Source organism: Microtus ochrogaster, linkage group LG4 (genome assembly GCF_000317375.1).
Source record: "Microtus ochrogaster isolate Prairie Vole_2 linkage group LG4, MicOch1.0, whole genome shotgun sequence".
In the NCBI taxonomy this organism is placed as follows: domain Eukaryota; kingdom Metazoa; phylum Chordata; class Mammalia; order Rodentia; family Cricetidae; genus Microtus; species Microtus ochrogaster.
The window spans coordinates 35066846-35086376 of record NC_022030.1 but is presented as its reverse complement, the minus strand read 5'-3'; the positions used below and the strand labels follow the sequence as shown (position 1 = coordinate 35086376).

The 19531-nt window shown below is 37.9% G+C and overlaps 1 protein-coding gene across 2 annotated transcripts in view; it reads left to right on the top strand.

The window, feature by feature from the left end:
- Sept2 (septin 2) overlaps window positions 1-19531 on the top strand; it is a 36375-nt gene that overhangs the window by 7458 nt on the left and 9386 nt on the right. Inside the window, exons 2-9 of one of the 2 annotated variants that reach the window (XM_013351614.1) lie at window positions 4379-4405; window positions 7485-7605; window positions 13050-13136; window positions 13789-13912; window positions 14932-15066; window positions 15196-15313; window positions 16925-17026; window positions 17528-17673. In XM_013351614.1, the coding sequence (XP_013207068.1) occupies window positions 4397-4405; window positions 7485-7605; window positions 13050-13136; window positions 13789-13912; window positions 14932-15066; window positions 15196-15313; window positions 16925-17026; window positions 17528-17673 (842 nt within the window). In that variant the 5' untranslated portion in view covers window positions 4379-4396. Of the gene's footprint in view, window positions 1-4374; window positions 4406-7484; window positions 7606-13049; window positions 13137-13788; window positions 13913-14931; window positions 15067-15195; window positions 15314-16924; window positions 17027-17527; window positions 17674-19531 lie in introns of both variants that reach the window. The other variant, XM_005361373.2, reaches the window with a different exon arrangement.

Below are 19531 nucleotides of genomic sequence, written 5' to 3'. Positions count from 1 at the left end.
TCTGTTAAGGTTAATTAATCACATATTCAGACTGATATTTTTCAATATCAATTCAGTCAAACTTGGGGCCATGACTATTATTGGGCAGTAAAAGTGATTTAGTGGGGTAGAGAATGTTGGGACAAGTTTTTTTTTTCTTTTTTCTTTTGTTTTTGGTTTTTCGAGACAGGGTTTCTCTGTGGCTTTGGAGCCTGTCCTGGAACTAGCTCTGTAGACCAGGCTGGCCTCAGACTCACAGAGATCCTCCTGCCTCTGCCTCCCGAGTGCTAGGATTAAAGGCGTGCGCCACCACCGCCCGGCAGGAAGAAGTACTTTTAAAGCACGCTTGGCCACAATACTTTGTTCTAAATGAGTAAAAATGATTCTTGTTAATCTCCGGGAGACTAAGAAAATAGTCAGTGTTCGCCCATAATATCTGTGCCTGTAGCATAAGGTGTAAGGATAAGCAGACCATCTTGCAGGACTGTGAGGATGATGGAGATTTTGAACGGGAGGAATGTCGTGTTGGTAGTATCCCACTGGTATGGAAGGGTTCTGCTAGGATCAGATCATTTCAAACTTACCAACAGCTGCTGGTGGAGAACTTTACGTTCACTCTAGTCATCTATGAGTTTGGGAAAGAAGAAAGTGAAAAAAGGCAGGAATGAACTGTGTGAAAGGGCAAAGACAGAAAATTGCCCTTTGACAGATTTTGCTTCCTTACAGATATGATGCCAATAGTTACTATATTAATCAGCTAACCACAGACTTGTCTGGGTTTCACTCCCAAGGGAGGGAGCAGAAGAAGGAAGGAGTTGGGGGAAGTACAAGAGCATGGAAAGCATCTGAAGTTGGGCAGGTGTTTGTCTCTGATCTTTAACCTCAGAAGATCCACATTCTTGCTTACTATTTTAAATGAGAATCCAGTAAACAGCTTTACAGTAGAGTGGGTTCTGAAACAGAAAACCTTATTTTTGGCATTATTTAATGTAAGTTATCAAGAGTGGTAGGATGACCTATACGTGTATATTTGGGACACAACTCTGTTATCATGGGATCCTAAATATATTCTATGTTTTAACTGTTAAAGACTTTAGATGTCATTTATTAAAATCAAAATAACTTCACAATCTTGACATTTTTGATACATGGACATCAATAAAAGCAGGAAGAATTTGATGCTGGGGGAAGGAGCTAATTTTCTTGCCACAATAAATTTTAAATTCTTTTTTGATGTTTTTTCTAACGTTTGTTTTGACTTTTTACAGAAGACAAACATTTTTAATATCCCTGATCTCATTTTCCCTCACTTAAAATTGTTAATTTAAAAAATATTAATAGCCATATTTGGAAATGAAATCCATAATTTTCACTACAAGTCATTTGCTGGTAGGAGGAGAAATCTTCAGCTCTAACTCCTGAATTACACATTTCAAACTATACCAGAAATGTAAAACAGCTAATGATAGTGGTTTTTTTTCCTGTGTTAAAAAAAGAGAAAATCATTTGTAGAGAATTTCCAGTTTTCTATATAACTTTGTACAGCCATGTGTCTACTTTGGCATTCTTTTTACTAGTTAAGAATGTTCTCCATACACCAATATATAAAAGCAAGTCACATCTACTTTTTAATGGAAGCAGCAGTAGCTGTATGATGGAAATATTTTGTGACCTATGAGGCAGGCTGTGGTAAAAAAAAAATTATTTTAGACTAATTTCAGAGAAACAAATGAAGTATATTAGTTGCTGGGCTGATGAACTATATTCGGGAAGTTGTAATCAAATCCAGTTCAACTATAAGATGTGAACATGGGGTGGGGGTGGCAGCGGCGCAGCTAACCTTTAATCCCAGCACTTGGGAGGTAGGGGCAGGAGAATCTCTGCGAGTTCCAGTCTAGCCTGGTCTACAAAACTGAGTTCCAGGACAGCCAGAGTAACAGAGAAACTTTGTCTCGAAAAACAAAACAACAAATAGATAACCATAAATGTGGGGTGTATATCTTTCTTAATACTTTATGCATGATTTTGTACATATGTGTATTTTTCTTTCCATACAAATGGTATTAAACTGTATCCTACGTGTTTTATGTTAAAATACATTGTTAACATTTTCTCTGGTCAGTTACTCTTCTGTGACTTAAAAATCAACTTCCAGGGCTGGAGAAATGGCTCAGTGGTTAAGAGCATTGCCTGCTCTTCCAAAGGTCCTGAGTTCAATTCCCAGCAACCACATGGTGGCTCACAACCATCTGTAATGAGGTCTGGTGCCCTCTTCTGGCCTGCAGGCATACATGCCAGATAGAATATTGTATACATAATAAATAAATATTTAAAAAAAATCAACTTCCAGTTTGTCTGTGTTGGCACTGGTGGGGTATCTCTTTGCCTGCCTCTTATTTTCAACCTTTCTTGCCCTACCTTCACTCCGTATGCAGTACAATCAGGTTATTACTGCCTGGTCTGTTTGTTTTAACACAGTCTGCCTTTTAAGGAGGGTACCTTTTTCCACGCTCATCTTTTTTAACTTCATCTTTTTTGTCTTGATGTAAGATTGTTATTGATAATTTCTTCTTTTTCCCTATGTTCTACAGATTTGATTAGGTTGCTGTTACTTTTATTTTTTAAGGCTTAAACAAGATAAATATTGGCTGAGTGTTGTGGATCACTCTTTTAATTGCAGAACTCAGAGACAGACAATTGGATCCCTGTTAAGTTTGAAATATATAATAGCAAGAAATATATAATAGGAGGAAGGAAAAAACAAAACCCACAATGCAAGACAGATTATCCAGGGCTAATTTTGAATTCAGTCTCCCTTGTGTTGGGGGTACAGGTACGTAGGCCAGCACACATAGTTTTGTATTTTTTTATTGATTCAGAAAGTCTACTTTTTTCCCCATTAGTGTTTACTTTTCCATTTATTTCCTAACTGGACTCTATTCTTTGCAGTCAGGGTATAGCTTCTGACAAACCATATTTCCTCTGATCCATTTCTCCTTTAGAAAGTTTTATTTCTCTGCTTTTACCCCTGCTCCTAATTTTTCAATTTTGCTGGGATTACTATTTTTAGTTGTTTTATTAATAGCATTTTTTAAGATTGTCCTTTCTACCCAAGGCCTTAATTCACTCATCTATTCATAGTTTCAGAGAGCTGATTAATGTACAGACTCTGGTATTTGTTTTTGACAGGAAAATTTTATTCTTTTTTGTTTTCCCTCAGCCCAGCACTTTGAAAGTTCTTGTAATAATGTAGGTTTCCTTATTTTTTCAACAGTAAGGCTTATAGAAGCCACTAGAAAATGAGAATCAAAACTGTAACCTAGGTTTCCCATGAAACATAATAATACCGAATTAAAGGCCCATTTTTTTGCATGCCTGCCCAAATACAGTAAAGTGCGGGAACCTCATTTTGTCTTAGGAGCTTGAAAACATTTCTGTTTGAGAGAGAAAATTGGGGTTTGCAGTGCTCATGTATGTTAAGGTTTAGAAAACATCAAAGAAGCTTTCTGAGTTTTAAAGGAAATCAAAATTAACACTCCCTGTTTCCCAAAGTTTCAAGGTTGTAAAATTTGTGTAAGAATTCAGTCCTCTGGGGCTAGAGAGGTGGACTTAGTGCCTAACAGCTTTTACTACTCTTTCAGAATACCCCGGGTTGGTTCTTGGCATCTCCATGGTGGCTTACAACCATTCATAATTCCAAATCCAGGGGGTCTGATACCTTCTGACTTCAGAGATCACCAGGCAGGCACATAAATAAATATTAACAAATTCAATCTGTCCTCTTTACTTGTAAGTGTGCTTCACAGTGCACTTTGTGCCTCGGTGCTAAAATTTAGTTCCCAAGTCACTCTAGGAATCTTTCAGGAAGAGATGGCACACAAATCAGGGTACAGTACTACAGGCACAGGGGTATCCTTTCTTCTTTGAAAGGCTTCGGTTAAGTTGTAGGTTGTTTTTCTCCCATCTCATTCCTGATGTCTAACATGTAATCGGTACTGAAAAAATATATTTGGGCTGGGCGGTGGTGCACACCTTTAATCCCAGCACTTGGGAGGCAATGGCAAGCGGATGGCTTTGAGTTCAAGGCCAGCTTGTTATACAAGAGCTAGTTCCAGGACAGGTTCCAAAACTACAGAGAAACCCTGTCTTGAAAGACCAAAAAATAATAAAAACAATAATAGTTCCATTTTGTAGAACCATGTGTACAATTGCTTTTAGCAACTTATCTAGTTTTGTTTTTCTATTGAGTAATGATTACCACATCATTTCTAGGGCAATGTTTGAAGCTATAGAGAAGCTTTAGAAACAAACTGATGTCACATGTCTGTATCTTCATGGGTCATTTCATGTTGTTAAATATGTGTATTCAAATTCAGACATTTGTTTTTTTAACAGATAGACAGAAAAATCAAGGAAGATGTCTAAGGTAAGGTCATATATATATATGGTCATATATATATATATAAATAGAAATTGTTTTATATTATCAGATAGTTAAAAAGTAGGGTTTCTATAGGTAAATTTCCAATTTTGGGTTTTCAGTCCAAAGTTTTGAGTTACCTTTTCCAAATTTTTAAATTTGTCAGTGCAAATCATCTTAACTGTCTTAGATTTTTTTTCCCCAAAACCAATCAAGTAGCAATTCAAAATTCTAGTAATTCATATAATTAAATTGTTGGGGCTTTTAGACATGCTACATTGGTTTAGCCCTTATAAAGTGGTCCAGAATCTTTGTATAAATTAGCTCTAATGGATATAAGCTAACAAAGTGAGACTTGTGGTTAAAACTGCAAAATTACCATTTTTCTTCATTTTTTAGTCTTTGTCCTTTATTATTTAGTCTATGGGTGTTTATTATTATAAATGAAAAGCCATGGGACTGGAAAGATGACTCAGCAGTTAAGAGCACTGACAGCTCTTCCAGTGGACCCAGGTTTAATTCCCAGCAACCATATGGCAGCTCATAACTGTCTCTTAATCCCAGTTCCAGGGTGCCCAAATCACATGGCAAAACACTAATGCACATAAAATTTTAAGAAAAGAAAGCCATAACATGAGTTTTTGCTTTCTATAAAATAATGTGGAACAAAGATAAACAAAAACATTATTTTAGAACCCAGAAATAATCATTATGATGGTTTTAGGTATATTTTTATCTGTGTGTATATGTGAATGGATAGTTAGAAAATGTCATTCAAAGAAAGGCTTTACCTTGTCTTTTTCATCTAGTTCAGATAGTGTATTAAAATGTTTTCATTTTTAATATGCCACTGCATAAATTGAAGGATTTTTGCATTACACAATGTGTGTGGGGTGTGTATGCATGTGTGTAACTGTGCAACTGCGTATGGTATGCGTAAGACTTGTATATGTGAAGAAAAAGTGTGTTGTGTATATATGCATGAGTGGGAATGTGTAGGTGTGCATGTGGGAGTTCCTAGTAGTGAATGACAGTCTGAGTGTGTAAGGATATGTATGTGTTTCTTTTATTTTTTAAAAGATGTATTTATTTATTTATTAATTATGAATACAGTGTTCTGTCTGCATGAATGTGTAAGGCCAGAAGAGGGCGCCAGATCTCATTACGGATGGTTGGGAGCCATCTTGTGGTTGCTGGGAATTGAACTCAGGATCTCTAGAAGAACATACAAGTGCTCTTAACCACTGAGCCATCTCTCCAGCACAAGATTGTTTGAGTTTCTGAGAGCTGTATGAGTATAGTGTGTTAGAGTATGGTGTTTGTATGGGTGTATGTTTGTGTGCATGTGAATCTGCGTGTCTGTGGCTCTGTGAGAGCTGGCCATATGAGAACAGGATGAAAGTGTAAGCGTGTGCTTGTGGCACGTCAGAGGTCTTCTTGTTCTCTGGTCTACTCAGCTTTAATGTGTTGAGTGCAGCTTTGGATGTCCACATGTTTGAGAAGACCCCCACTTTGCTCAGCTCCCCAGAGTACAGAAACCGATGGTGAAGTTGCTCCTTTTAGAAAGAACTTACATGGTGCTGGTTCCTCGTCTGCACCTAGCTACACGCACTCCCTGGGCTAGCCCACTCAGCCTTTAATGTGTGTACGTACATTAGCGTGTGTGTGTGTGTGTGTGTGTGTGTGTGTGTGTGTGTGTGTGTGTGTATGTGTATGTAGAAGCCAGACGTCAATCTTGGGTCTTTGGGCACCATTCCTCACTCTTCACCAGTGTTTTGTTTGTAGGCTTATTTGTCCCCTCTCCTCTTTTATCATGTTGGAGGAGGAAGGGAGAGAGACTGAGAGACAAACAGATCTCTCACTGGCCTAGAGCTTCAACTGTCTACCTGTCTTTGCTTGTCCAGGTCTGGGATCACAAAGGCTTACCACCCATGCCCGTTTTTTTTTTTTTGTTGTTGTTGTTTTTTTTGGTTTTTTTTTGGCTTTGGTGTATGTGTGTTTGTTTTTTAATTTAGGTTCTAGTGGTTGAATTCAGGTTCTCAGACTTGCAAAGCAAGTACTCTATCTTCCCATATCCTAGATTGTGGGTTTACTGTTTTTGATTTATCACATCTTCAGTCATCTTTAGTCTTACCAGGTATTTTTTCATCAAGAATTCTTGTATCAATCTCTTTACCGTTGTGCCTCTTTACGGTGCCACATGCCTATAATCTCAGCACTTGGAAGGCTGATGCAGGAAGATTGCAGGCTCCAGACCAGCCAGGAATGTACAGGGAGCCTGTCTCAAACAAACAGATATTTCAGTATAGTCAGCTGTGGGCTTAGTTTTTTGTTTCATAGTTTTTTTTTTTAAGCTGAATTCTCAACATTCCATTCCTAGCTTCTCTGTCTTTCCATAGACAAAAAGTTTTGTGTCTGTCATAAGAGGAAGAATAGCAAGAATTGTTTTTTCCCAGATGTTTTCACAGACCCATCATACCTAATAACTTATTGTAGGCTCTTCTTTAGCTAAGTGTTGAATGAATGAAAGGAGTCTGTTTTCTGAATTCTCTTTATCTTAAGCTGTAATTTCATTTATTGCGCTGAGATAATTTAATATTCTATATTTTGCATAGTTAAATTGCTAAGGAGAATATTTAACAAAATATTAATTATGGGTCAGCATATAGCTACAAAGTTTGAATCATGTTTTTTTAATGACTTATTTTTATTTTTTGTGTCTTGTCTGCATATGTCTATCTGTATGAGGGTGTTGAAATCCTTGAAACTGGAGTTACAGACAGTTGTGAGCTTCCATGTGGATGCTGGGAATTGACATAGTTCTTCTGGAAGAACAGCCAGTGCTCTTAACTGCTGAGCTGTCTCTCTAGCTCCAGATTGTGTTTTCTTTAGTCCTCTTAAGTGAACACTGTTTTCTGATAATGGTATAAGTTTTGAAAATAATAATTTGTGAAGTTTCTTTGATTTTTTTTTTTAAATGTATAGAACTGCTGATTGCCTATGTTTATCACAGGTCTGATAATGTCATAAAAGCAACCAATAAGATGTTCATTAGCTCTTTTTTATTTTTAAAATCTTACTTTAGCAACAACCAACTCAGTTTATAAATCCAGAAACTCCTGGCTATGTTGGATTTGCAAATCTTCCCAATCAAGTTCACCGAAAATCAGTGAAAAAGGGGTTCGAGTTCACACTGATGGTGGTTGGTAAGAAATTATTTTACTAAATATCCCCTTTTCCCAACCTGAAATGCACTGACCTGACCTATCATATAATTAAGAAAATTTCTTTTTTGGCAAAATCACCTATGGATCTTAAAAACATTTGTTATTTGACCAGGATTTCACTTATGTGTACATATATATTCAGGAAATTTTGTGTAAAAGGAAAATATGATTTATGCTATTTTCTTATTTGTGTACAATGAATGTTTCTTTGTGATAATTAACTTTCAAAATAGTCATCAGTGATACTTAAAGTAGTCACAACCCTTACCAGTCCTTTCCCATACTGAGTGGGTTTTTTGTTTAATTTTGTTTTGTTTTTGTTTTTTGTATTTGTGTGTATGCGTGCGTACGCGTGAGTGCATGCATACGTGTGTTTAGTGTGCACAGGGCACACTGTAGAGGTGGTTCTCTCCTTTCATCTTTATATGGGTTCTAAGGATAGAATTTATGTCATCAGGCTAGAGCAGGAAGTGCTTTACTTTCTTTTTTGCTCCACTTTTAAACAGGGTTAATACAGCCAGTGGATGTTGAAGAAATGATAGAACTTCCAATACTATGTCGTAAAGATATTATGGCTCCTACCTTGCCATCGCTTGAGTCATTCTCTCTAGAGGCATCTAGCTGTCATGACCTTGTAAAAGACTATTAGGCAAGGAACTGAGGCTGCCAGTAGCCTTATTGGTGACCCACTTCAGAAGCATCCTCTAGTCCCACCTAGTTTTCCTTTGCATGTTTGCCATCCCTGCCGACATTAGCTACTCTCTCATGAGACACCAAACCAGAAGGATCTCAAAGACGATATGGTGGTGAATGCCTTTAATCCTAGCACTTGTGAGGCAGAAGCAGGAGGATCTCAGTCAGTTCAAGGCCAGCCTGGTCTACATTGGTAACTCTGGGACAGCTAGGATTACACAGAGAGACCCTATCTCGAAAAACAAGAACAACAACAAAAAAGAGACAGTCAAATTTTCTGATAGCCTAAATTTGTGAGATATTATTAAAGGTGAATTTGCAGAATTTTTACTTATTGGAGATGATGAATATAATCATTTAATTAGTATTGTGTTTAATTTTCACTTAAAAATAGTAATTCATAAAATTACAGTGGAGGACTATTGAAATTGAATGGTTGCTTGAATGTATTTGTGCTTGTCAGATACAGATTCTGTCATACCGTGTTATGGATCATAGCATATATTGTATTTTAGCATGGCAATAGAAGCTTAATGATAAACTGTAGTGGAGGTTTTAATTGTTGTTATTGTTGTTTTCTTTTTAAACAGGGTTTCATTATGTAGCCCTGGCTGGCCTTAAGCCCACAGAGATATGCATGTCACTGACTCCTTTATATTGGAGCTCAGGGCATGAGCTACCAACCACACCTGGCTTTAATGGCAAATTGTTGATTCTTTTAGCCATGTTGCATTTTAATTAGTTTTTGGCAATTGCAGAATATTCGAAACTGAGGAAGTAAGCGTTTGAAAAGCTTTATGATGGTCATGATTAAGTAGGACAATGGTGTACAGACCTAAAATGAAGACATTTGGGATTGTTCCTGAAGAAGAGTAGATGCCAACATATTTTACGAGTAATTAAATAATACAAATAATGGGAATTTAAGTTCTCATTAGAAAAGACCAGTATACTCTATCACATTATTATTTGATTATATAGCGCTTAAAAAAGTAAGCACTATCTTCACTCTCAGACTATGCATAAGTCAGGGGTCAGTAATCTTTCTAAAAGGGTCACATTAGTATTACCTTTATGTGCATATAATTTGATCATGATAGTCAGCTCTAAACTTAGAGTAGGAAAGCAGCCGTAGACAGATAGCACAGATAGGCATAATGATGTCCCAGTAGAGCTTCGTTTATAAGAAAGGCAGCAGACTGGATTTGAATTGATGCCTGAGGTTTATCAGCCTCTTTAATAAACTAGCTGTCCTGTAGTGGATAACTTGATTAAGTAAAGCAGGTATGCATTGGGTTTGTTGTTGTTTGTTTTAACCATAAACAGTAGGCAATGAAGGAATTTAGACCTTTAGAAACAAATTATATGGGTCTTTCAGGTTACTTTTTATCTGAGTGGGAGAATGAAATCAAGGATACAACAGTGTCTGGGTGGTGGTGGCACGCCTTTAATCCCAGTACTTGGGGAGTCAGAGGCAGGCAGCTAGATCTCTGAGTTCGAGGCCAGCCTGGTTTATAAGAGCTAGTTCCAAGGACAGGCCCCAAAGGTACATACACCAAATACACACAGGCAAAACACTTATGTACCTGAACTGTAAATAAATAATTTTAAGGACAGAACCAAATCGGACATGGTGGTGTATATCTGTAATCTCAGCACTTAAGTGGGAAGCATTAATAGTTCATGCCATCCTTGGCCATCTAGAGAGTTTGAGGCCATTCTCTGCCATATGAGACTATCTCTAAAAACAAAGTTGGAGGAGGAGAAGGGAGACAGAATCTTGACAATACTCTCACTGTAAAATAAAAATAAAAGCATACTCTTTAGTCTTTAAGTCTAGCAAAATATGTGTGAGAACTATGTATGCTGAGAGGTTAAGACAATCTAAGTTAATTGTGAGATCTGCTCTGTTTGGAAACTGTTAAGAAGATGTGTAGATCACTTTTGTAGGTTTGCTAAAATAACCATGACCAAGGCAACTTAAGGAAGAGATGGTTTTGTTGTTGTCTCAGTTTTTTTTCTGTTTTTGTTTTTGCTTATGGTTCTTGAAGAATGAGTTTGTCATGGTGGGGAGTTCTGAAAGCAAGGAGCAGATATAGCTACAGGAATACAACGCTGAGATCTTACCTTTTCAAAGGCAGGCACAAAAGCAAAGAGCGAATTGAAAGTAGGGGAGGGATAGAACTCTCAAAGCCTAACCCCTAAATGATCTGTTTTCTCTAACCGGGAAACCTCTCCAGATAGGGCCGCAAACTGGTGAACAAATATTCAAATGCCTGAGCCTAGAGGGACCATTTCTCATTCAAGCCATCACAGATGATATCCTTTCTCCCCCAGATTGTACACAGTCAGTTTGTTCCCAATCAAAATTTTTATTGGGCTATTAAAAAAAATAGATATTAAGAATCTAATTCCAAGATGGGGTGGTGGCACATGCCTCTAATCCCAGCACTCAGGAGGCAGAGGCAGGCAAATTTCTGTGAGTTTGAGGCAGCCTGATCTACAGAGAGAGTCCCAGGACCGCTAGGGATACACAGAGAAACCCTGTCTCAAAAAAACAAACCACAACCAAAAAAAAAAAAAAAACCAACAAAGAAAATCTTAATTCCAAAGTTTAAATGAAAATTCAGAGAACTTAGAGTGGACAAAGCAGCTTAGAAAATGAACAAAGTTGGAGAACTTAACTAGATTTGAAGACTTACCTAGAATAATCAAGGCATGGAGACTAATAGCCCAGAAATAGATCCATGTTATAAGGTTAGTTACTTTTGACTGAGGTACCAGGATTATTCAGTAGTGAAAAGCTAATTTTTAAAAAAATATTAACTGAGTGTTGGTGGAAAAAAATTATCTTAAGCTAGTACTTCCTATTGTACTTGCAAATTAACTTGAAAGAGATCCTATACATAATGAAAAGCAAAAATTTAGAAGAAAGTAGATAAGCATGAAAAGCAAAAATTTAGAAGAAAGTAGATAAGCATAATTTTCTGACAGAGCTATAACACATCTCATAGGTCATAAGGAATAGTTATGAAGAAGAAAAAAAATGCTTCATTAAACATTATGTTGGTGGTTGGAGGGATGTCTGATCCATTATGAGAGCTTGCTATTCTTGCAGAGGACCCGAGTTCAGTCCAGCCTTCTTGTCAGGTAACACAAAGCTGCCTTTAACTCGAGCTTCTGGGGGATTCATCTTCTCTGTTCTCATCAGGCTCCTTTACTCACTTCTACATAACCCCCAACTACAATACACATAATTTAATGTAAATCTTTTTATTTTATACAGAAAAATATTACCTTGAAGCTGGAAACATGACTTCAATGTAGTTGCACTTTCTCACTGGGACTGCCAACCTGCAATTAATGACCAAGAGACTCAAAAGTTATGAATGGTTGACTTTAGCTTAGGCTTGCTCCTAACTAGTTCTTATTACTTAAGTTAACCCATATTTTTTTTTTTTTACGTTCTTCCACATGGCTCTTTATCAAATCTTTGTACTGCCCATCCTATTTCCTCTGCATCTGGCTGCTGTCTCTGCTCTTTTCTTTCCAGAGTTCTCTCTGCCCACAAGTCCCACCTGTATTCTCCTGTCTAGCTATTAAGTTCAGCTTTTGATTATACCAATCAGAGCAGTACATCTTCACACACTGTACAAATATCCCACAACATATCCTTGGAGGCATTTTACTATTTGTTGAAGGAGTAAGGGAAACCCAGAGATCTGCACCCCAGCAAAGCATTTTTCTAATTATTGTTTATCAATAAAAACTTGGGAATCAGATTTTGGAGTAAGAACTTGAATGATCAGAAAAGCTGCGGTGAAGCAACCAGTGACCCTCCCCCTCTCATTCCTCAATCCAAAGAAGCTGAGACTCTCTAAACCCCACCCTATACTCCTTGTGTTTTTCTGTTCTCAGTCCTCCAAACCCTCTGGTAAATTTTGGTCAGCTCTTGGGAGCTTTAGGATGTGATCAAAATATCCTGGAACAGCTCATATATTATTTTAAATATATTTTAAAATTTATTATTCATATATTTTAAAGAGTAAACACTGCTCTTTAAAAGGACCTGAATTACATAGTAAAACCCCATCTCAGAGCAACAAAATCACTTTTCCATGGATGGTGTTTATAGGCACTCGGCATGCCCCATACTATTGTAGTCTTTCCTATAATATAGTCTCTATAAAAACTAGTGCACCTCGAACCCCGGGTGATAAGATTGTTTACCTTTATACCAAGAAGTTTGGGAAGGCACTAAAATTGGTTTGTGCTGTTAAGACCTAAAGTCTTTATCAGATTATTCAAAAAGCATAAAGAAGTGTGTCATACATGTGGTTTCATGTATGCTAAATGTGTTTTTGACAGGATCGAGTGTACTTTCTTAATTTGAGTAGTAGAAAATTGTTGTGAAAGTATTAAAGGCACAAAGAGTCAGAGAGTGAAGTAATTATGGAGGTTTTTAAGAAATAGAAATCAAAGTTTATTTTAAAGAACAACAGTGAAATTACAAAGTACATTCTCTACACCTGTGAAGAGATAAAACTGTTTGTGATCATGCCACTACCAAATTGTACTATCCCCTTGTCTTGGATTCTTGTTCTTTAAGCAGGTTGCTCATGTTCCTTTAGCATACATGTCCCTTTTCGTGAAGCAGATGTGATGGTAAACACTATAGTTTTAACAATTATATGGTGAACATCATGACAATGTTTTCGTTTTCATTTCAGGTGAATCTGGTCTTGGAAAATCAACTCTCATAAACAGCTTATTCCTGACTGATCTCTACCCAGAAAGAATTATACCTGGAGCTGCAGGTGAATATTTTTATGTTACTGTTAAGTATAATTTTTATCTGAATATTGTTAGAATATATAATTGATGCCTTAAGCCTTAGAGGTGTGTTTTGCTTAGCCATTTTGTGTTTTATAGACTGTCCACTTAAGTATGAAAAGTGGGCTTTTTCTGAGCTCCTAGGATCTTGATTGTAGACTTTGTTCTGTATCTGTGCAACTAAACTTTATTTTATTTCGTTATCTAGTAAAGTCCTAGTTTTCTATCTCTATTGTACTTTGGATGAGAAACTCAACTGAAAGAATTTTATATCTTTAAAAAGTTACATAAGCTGGGTGGTGGTGACACACATCTTTAATCCTAGCAGTTGGCAGGAATACCTTCTTGCAAGTCATTTTTCATAAGAACATAGATAATGGATAATCTTTCCTTTAGTATGTTTGATTTTTGTTTTTTTTGTTTTTTTTTTGTTTTTTTGTTTTTCGAGACAGGGTTTCTCTGTGGCTTTGGAGCCTGTCCTGGAACTAGCTCTTGTAGACCAGGCTGGTCTTGAACTCACAGAGATCCGCCTGCCTCTGCCTCCCGAGTGCTGGGATTAAAGGCGTGCGCCACCACCGCCCGGCTGTATGTTTGATTTTTAAAGTACATTTTCTATTAAGTTTGTTTCTTTTCTAGAGAAAATTGAAAGAACTGTCCAAATTGAGGCTTCAACTGTTGAGATTGAAGAGCGGGGCGTCAAGCTTCGGCTTACAGTAGTGGACACACCTGGCTATGGGGATGCCATCAACTGCAGGGATTGGTAGGAATCCAGAGGGTGCAGAACCCCAAAAGTGCCAAGTGCTATGCATTTTTTTCACTTATTTAATTGAATGGATTTACATTTATAGACAATGTTAATAACACTTGAAATGCTGGATCTAATCATTTTAAAGTACTAAATATTGGCTGTTTTGAAGCAGTGTTTCACTATATCATATAGACTGGCCTTGAATTCAAAATTCTCCTGCCTTGTCTTCCTAAGTATTTTGATAATACTTTTGAGCCACTATGTTCAGCTTGAGAATTTTTCTAAGAGCACTCTAATAAGACCTGAGATTCAAAAGTTAATCTGTAATTGCTAACATAAAGCACTGTGATATGAACTGCAACCAGTGGACAAGTTGCTGTTTGTAGTATATGTACGTCCCTTCCGTATGGTAGGAGGTGAAATTGAGTCATAGTACCTGTGAATGACTTCCCTTTGCCATTATTTTCACAAATAAGGAAATTAAGAAGGTTAAGCAGCCTGCTCATCGTGCAGAAAATCCTACTTTCGTACCTGCTTTCTCGTTCTAAACCTGCTAAAATAAAGCGTCAACTTAGCATCACTGAGAAAAGGAACAAGGGGGAAGGAGTTCCTTTTTGTCCTTCTTCTGCATTAAGAATGCCCCCCTTCTCACCATTCTGCTTGACAGTTTATGTAATCCTGACTTGGACTACATGCTTTCCCATAGTGCCCTGTGAAGCAGTGGTACGTTTCAAAAGGGTTGGCAGCCTTCTAATTTCACAAGCTACCTGTCAGATACTTTGTAACTTGCTGTACTTAGGTTGTTGAGTCCCATTTTTTTTTTTTACCAAACCTACTTAATACTTATTACACTTTAAACATACACACACATGCACGTGCACACACACACCTTCATTTTGCTAAAGATTAACATTCAGTCTTCTCTTATGGATTGTTTTATGTATGGGAAAGAGAAGAGAAACTTGTTTTCCTTTGAAGTTAGTGACTGCCTGTCACTGTACCCATTATTACTCTTAAAATTTGCATTTCAGTTTTAAGACAATTATCTCCTACATCGATGAGCAGTTTGAACGCTACCTACATGATGAGAGTGGACTGAACAGGCGGCACATCATTGATAACAGGGTTCATTGTTGCTTCTACTTTATCTCACCTTTTGGACATGGGTGAGTCAGTTGTTTATCACGGAAACCTGCTGCATGTTGTAATATAAGAAGTGAGATGTTTTTGAGAAAAGCAAATTGTGTTGTATGCATATTCTTTCCCTAAATGTGACTTTTGAATATTGTTTTTAGATTGAAGCCCTTAGATGTTGCATTTATGAAAGCAATACACAATAAAGTGAATATTGTGCCTGTCATCGCAAAAGCTGACACACTCACTCTGAAGGAACGTGAGCGGCTGAAGAAAAGGGTAAGTAAGAGCTGGCCACCCATGCCTCCTCAGCATGACTTTGAACCAGCTCAGGAAGCAGGAGGAAGGAAGATTGCAACTGAGTTGCCAGAGGCAGCACTACAGAATTCATTTCCCATTGTGTTTTGGAATTCAAAGCTTACTCACTATTTGAAGAGTTTTTGTTTGTTCTAGTTTTTACTTTTCATCCTCACAGAAAGAATCAAATTTGTAGAGTTTAAATTCTTTTTAGATAAAATTAGCCTCTTTAAATAGCAAGTGGCTGAGTAAAAGGAACTCCCACAAGTATTAAGTGAATGATATAACAAAAGGGTACACTCTCCAGTGTAACATGGACGGATCTGGCTTGTTTGTTGTTGGGGTTTTTGTCCTGCCCAGTACCACCAGCTGTTTAGCCCCAAAGAAAATCACACATAGGTCTCTGTAAATTATAAGCTGATTGGCACTTTAGCTTTAGCCTCTCACTGGCTAACTCTCACATCTTGATTAACCCATTTTTCTGATCTATGTTAGCCATGTGGCTCAGTACCTTTTTTCAGTGGGGAAGCTCACATCCTGCTGCTTCGGTGGTCTGGGCAGGAGTGGGAGGAATCAGCTTCCTCCTTCCCAAAATTCTCCTGTTCTCCTTACATCATTTCTACTTCCTGTCTGGTTTTTCCCACCTATATTTCCTGCCTGGCTAATCAGCGTTTATTTAAAACATGATTGACAGAATACAGACAGTTCTCCCGCACCACCAGGAAAGTCTGTTTTGCTGCAGTGGTCCACTTAAGAGCGTGTCTAAGTAGAACTGTTCCCTGTGTTTGGGTAAATAACCTGATGCATCTCAGCCAGTCCAACACTGACCAGTCTCTATGGTTCCCTGTTTGGTTGTTTGTTATTTTTATTTTGGTTTTCTGATATTAGGACTAAAGGCATGTGCCACCATGCCCAGCTCAAGATGAGTTAATTCAATAATTTTAATATTTTGAGATAGTCTCACAGTGTAGCCTTGGCTGGCCTGGAACTAGCTATGTAAAACAGGGTGGCTTTGAATGCAGAGGTCCACCAGCCTTTGCCAACAAGCACTGGGATTACTCTTCCAGAATTCTTTTTGCTTACATTATACACACCTCTTCTCATTCCATGATTATGTATGAAACACCTGCCTATTGTCCAGGAACTTTAGGTGCTCACAGTGTCTCTTTGTTCTCGGATTCTTTTGGTAGATGATGGTGGGAATATTTTCGGTTTAGCTGTTGTACTGGGGCTACTGCTTTGTGTGTTGAAAGTGATGGCTTGCCTGCGATTATTACTGTTATTGATAAAAGTGCAAACATAAATAACCTTTTTAACAGTTCTTAAAGTACTTGAAAATAACTTATTTGTTTAGTCCTCAATATACAAGTACCTCTTACGTATTTCTTGGTATATTATTTTGGTTTTGTTGTCACTATTTTAAGGTGATCTTGTAGTTCTGGCTTATCTGGACCTTGATAAGTAAATTAAATTGGCTTTGAACTTAACAAGGGTCTGTCTTGAATACAGTTCTTCTGAATTTCTAATATGGGTTAGTTAAAATTATATACAGTTAACTAAAATTGATTCAATAACAATTTGTTATTGTTCCAGATTTTGGATGAAATTGAAGAGCATAACATCAAAATTTATCACTTACCAGATGCAGAGTCAGATGAAGATGAAGATTTTAAGGAACAGACTAGACTCCTCAAGGTAAGAACTGGCTCCAGATATATAACATAAACAGCTCTCTTCCCTGTTTTCTTACATACATATTTTAAAAGACAAATTTGATCAAGACTGGGCAAGTTGTATTATAGTAATATATTTTAATTTCAGTATATTTAGGAAATTTTTACTTAAGGCTTGAACATGTCATTGCAGATTTGATTTGCCCTATTTGGAAAATAACTGACATTTCTAAGTAAAATGTGTATGCATTTAGCACTCAGTCAAACATAGTTAATGCCAGGTGTACTGGCATGCCTATTCAATACCAGCACTGGAGGCTGGGAAATGCAGAGGAAGGATGATCACTGTGAGTTAAAGGTTAGTCAAGTCTGTATAGCCAATTCTAGGCCATCCATAGCCTGTCTCAAAACAACAATGACAGAAAAAGGAATTTTGTAATATAGTAACATGGAACCATTTCTGTGTCCATTGTTGTTTACAGTGAACATTGGTATTCTCCTACTATCTTATATTTCTTTCTAGGCCAGTATCCCATTCTCTGTGGTTGGCTCCAACCAGTTGATTGAAGCCAAAGGCAAGAAGGTCAGAGGTCGTCTCTACCCATGGGGTGTTGTAGAGGTGGAGAACCCAGAACACAATGACTTCCTGAAGCTGAGAACAATGCTCATGTAAGACATTGATTGTATTCATTATAGCAGGGTATACAGGGTATACCTGTATCAGACTGATAAGACCATTGCAGTTAGGGACTGAGGTTCTTTATTCAGGCTCTGAATCGCTGTTGAACTAACTTCTTTCTCATAGTACTTGTTCTTGCTCTCTCTTCTTAAGTCACTGATGCTAAAGGAAAGTTAAACCTTAGCTATGGCCCAAGAGGTGCTAGGTCTTGGTATAGAAGAAGGTGGACAGCCTCTAGGAGTTGTCCCAGGCCCAGCTCTGACACATGGTGCTCCTCTTTGTTAGCCTGAAGATTTCACATTTGATGGTCCCAGGTATCCTTGAGGTTTCTGTTTATTTTTAGCAACTGTTGAACTTATTTATAGTTGAATTTCATGTCTAGTATTAAAGATGTTGGTTGGGTTCAAACTCAGTGTGTATCCAATTATGACTTAGAACTTCTGATTCTCCTACCTTCCTGGTGCTGGTATTCTAAGCATGTGCCACCACACCGAGTTTGTACTGGAACTGAACTCAGGGCCTTCTGCATGATAAACAAGTTCTTTACTAACTGAATTACATCCCCAGCCCCATGTTGTTACTAAGAGAGTAAAGTATAGATGTGACTTTTCTGTTGCTGTGATAAAACACCAGAACAGCAACAACTTGTAAAAGGGACGACAACGTGTAAAAGGACGAGTCTGCCCTGGCAGGGAAGCTGCAGGAATGGTAGTCAAAAGCTGAGTCCACTTCTTTAGCTGACCACAAGAATCAGCAAGAACACACTGCAAGTTGCATGACGCTTTGAAATCCTAAAACCTACCTCTTTTAACAATAACAGACTTCTTCCAGTAAGGCAACAACTCTTAAACCTATCCAAACAGTGCCAGGACCAAGTATTCAAACATCTGAGCCTGCGGGGAACTTTTCTCATTCAAACCACTATACTAGAAGAAAGCATATTGTTTAAAAAAAAAGAAAAAAAAACACTTTGAGGGAAGCTGTAGAGATAACTCAGCAGTAAAATGCATGCTACTCAAGTATAAGGACCTGCACTCGGATCTTCAGCACTCACAGAAAGCAGTCTGGGTACAGTGACACATTACTGTGATCCCAGCACTGTGGAGGTGGAGACCTGGAGATCACTGAGGTTCACTGGCCAGCCAACCTAGCCACATCAGTAATTCTAAGTTTATTATAAAAACCTCTCTCAAAAATGCGGTAGAGAGGAGGCAGTGGTGGCACACCAGAGAAGCAGAGGCAGGTGGATCTCTGTGAGTTCAAGACCAGCCTGGTCTATGGAATGAGTTCCAGGACAGCCAAGGCTACACAGAGAACCCCTATCTTGGGGAAATGGTAGAGAGAGCCATGAAACGTGTCAGTTGCAGAGCCTGTGTATATGGCGGAAGCACACATATAATTTACCTGTATATTTTTAAAAAGAAGATGAAAGGGCTAGAGAGATGGCTCAGCAATTTAAAAGTATAATCGGACTTTCTTTGGAGCGCAGCTCTCAAATAATGACATGGAGACTTCTTATTATAAAAGATTGGCCTTAGCTTAGGCTTGTTCCCAACTAGCTGTTAAAACTTAAATTAGCTGTGTGTGGTAGTGCACGCCTTTAATCCCAGCACTTGGGGGCAAAGTCAGGATCTCTGTGAGTTCAGCCTGGCCTACAGAGCAAGTTCCAGGACAGCCAAGGCTATACATAAAAACCCTGTCTCAAAATCGGGGTGGGGTTAATGACAAACTTATTTATATTAACTTGTTCATGTTAACCTACTTTCTGCCGTGTAGCTCCTCTCTTCAGTACAGTATGTTCCACTTCCTCTATGTCTGACTGGTGACCCCCCCCCCCACACACACACA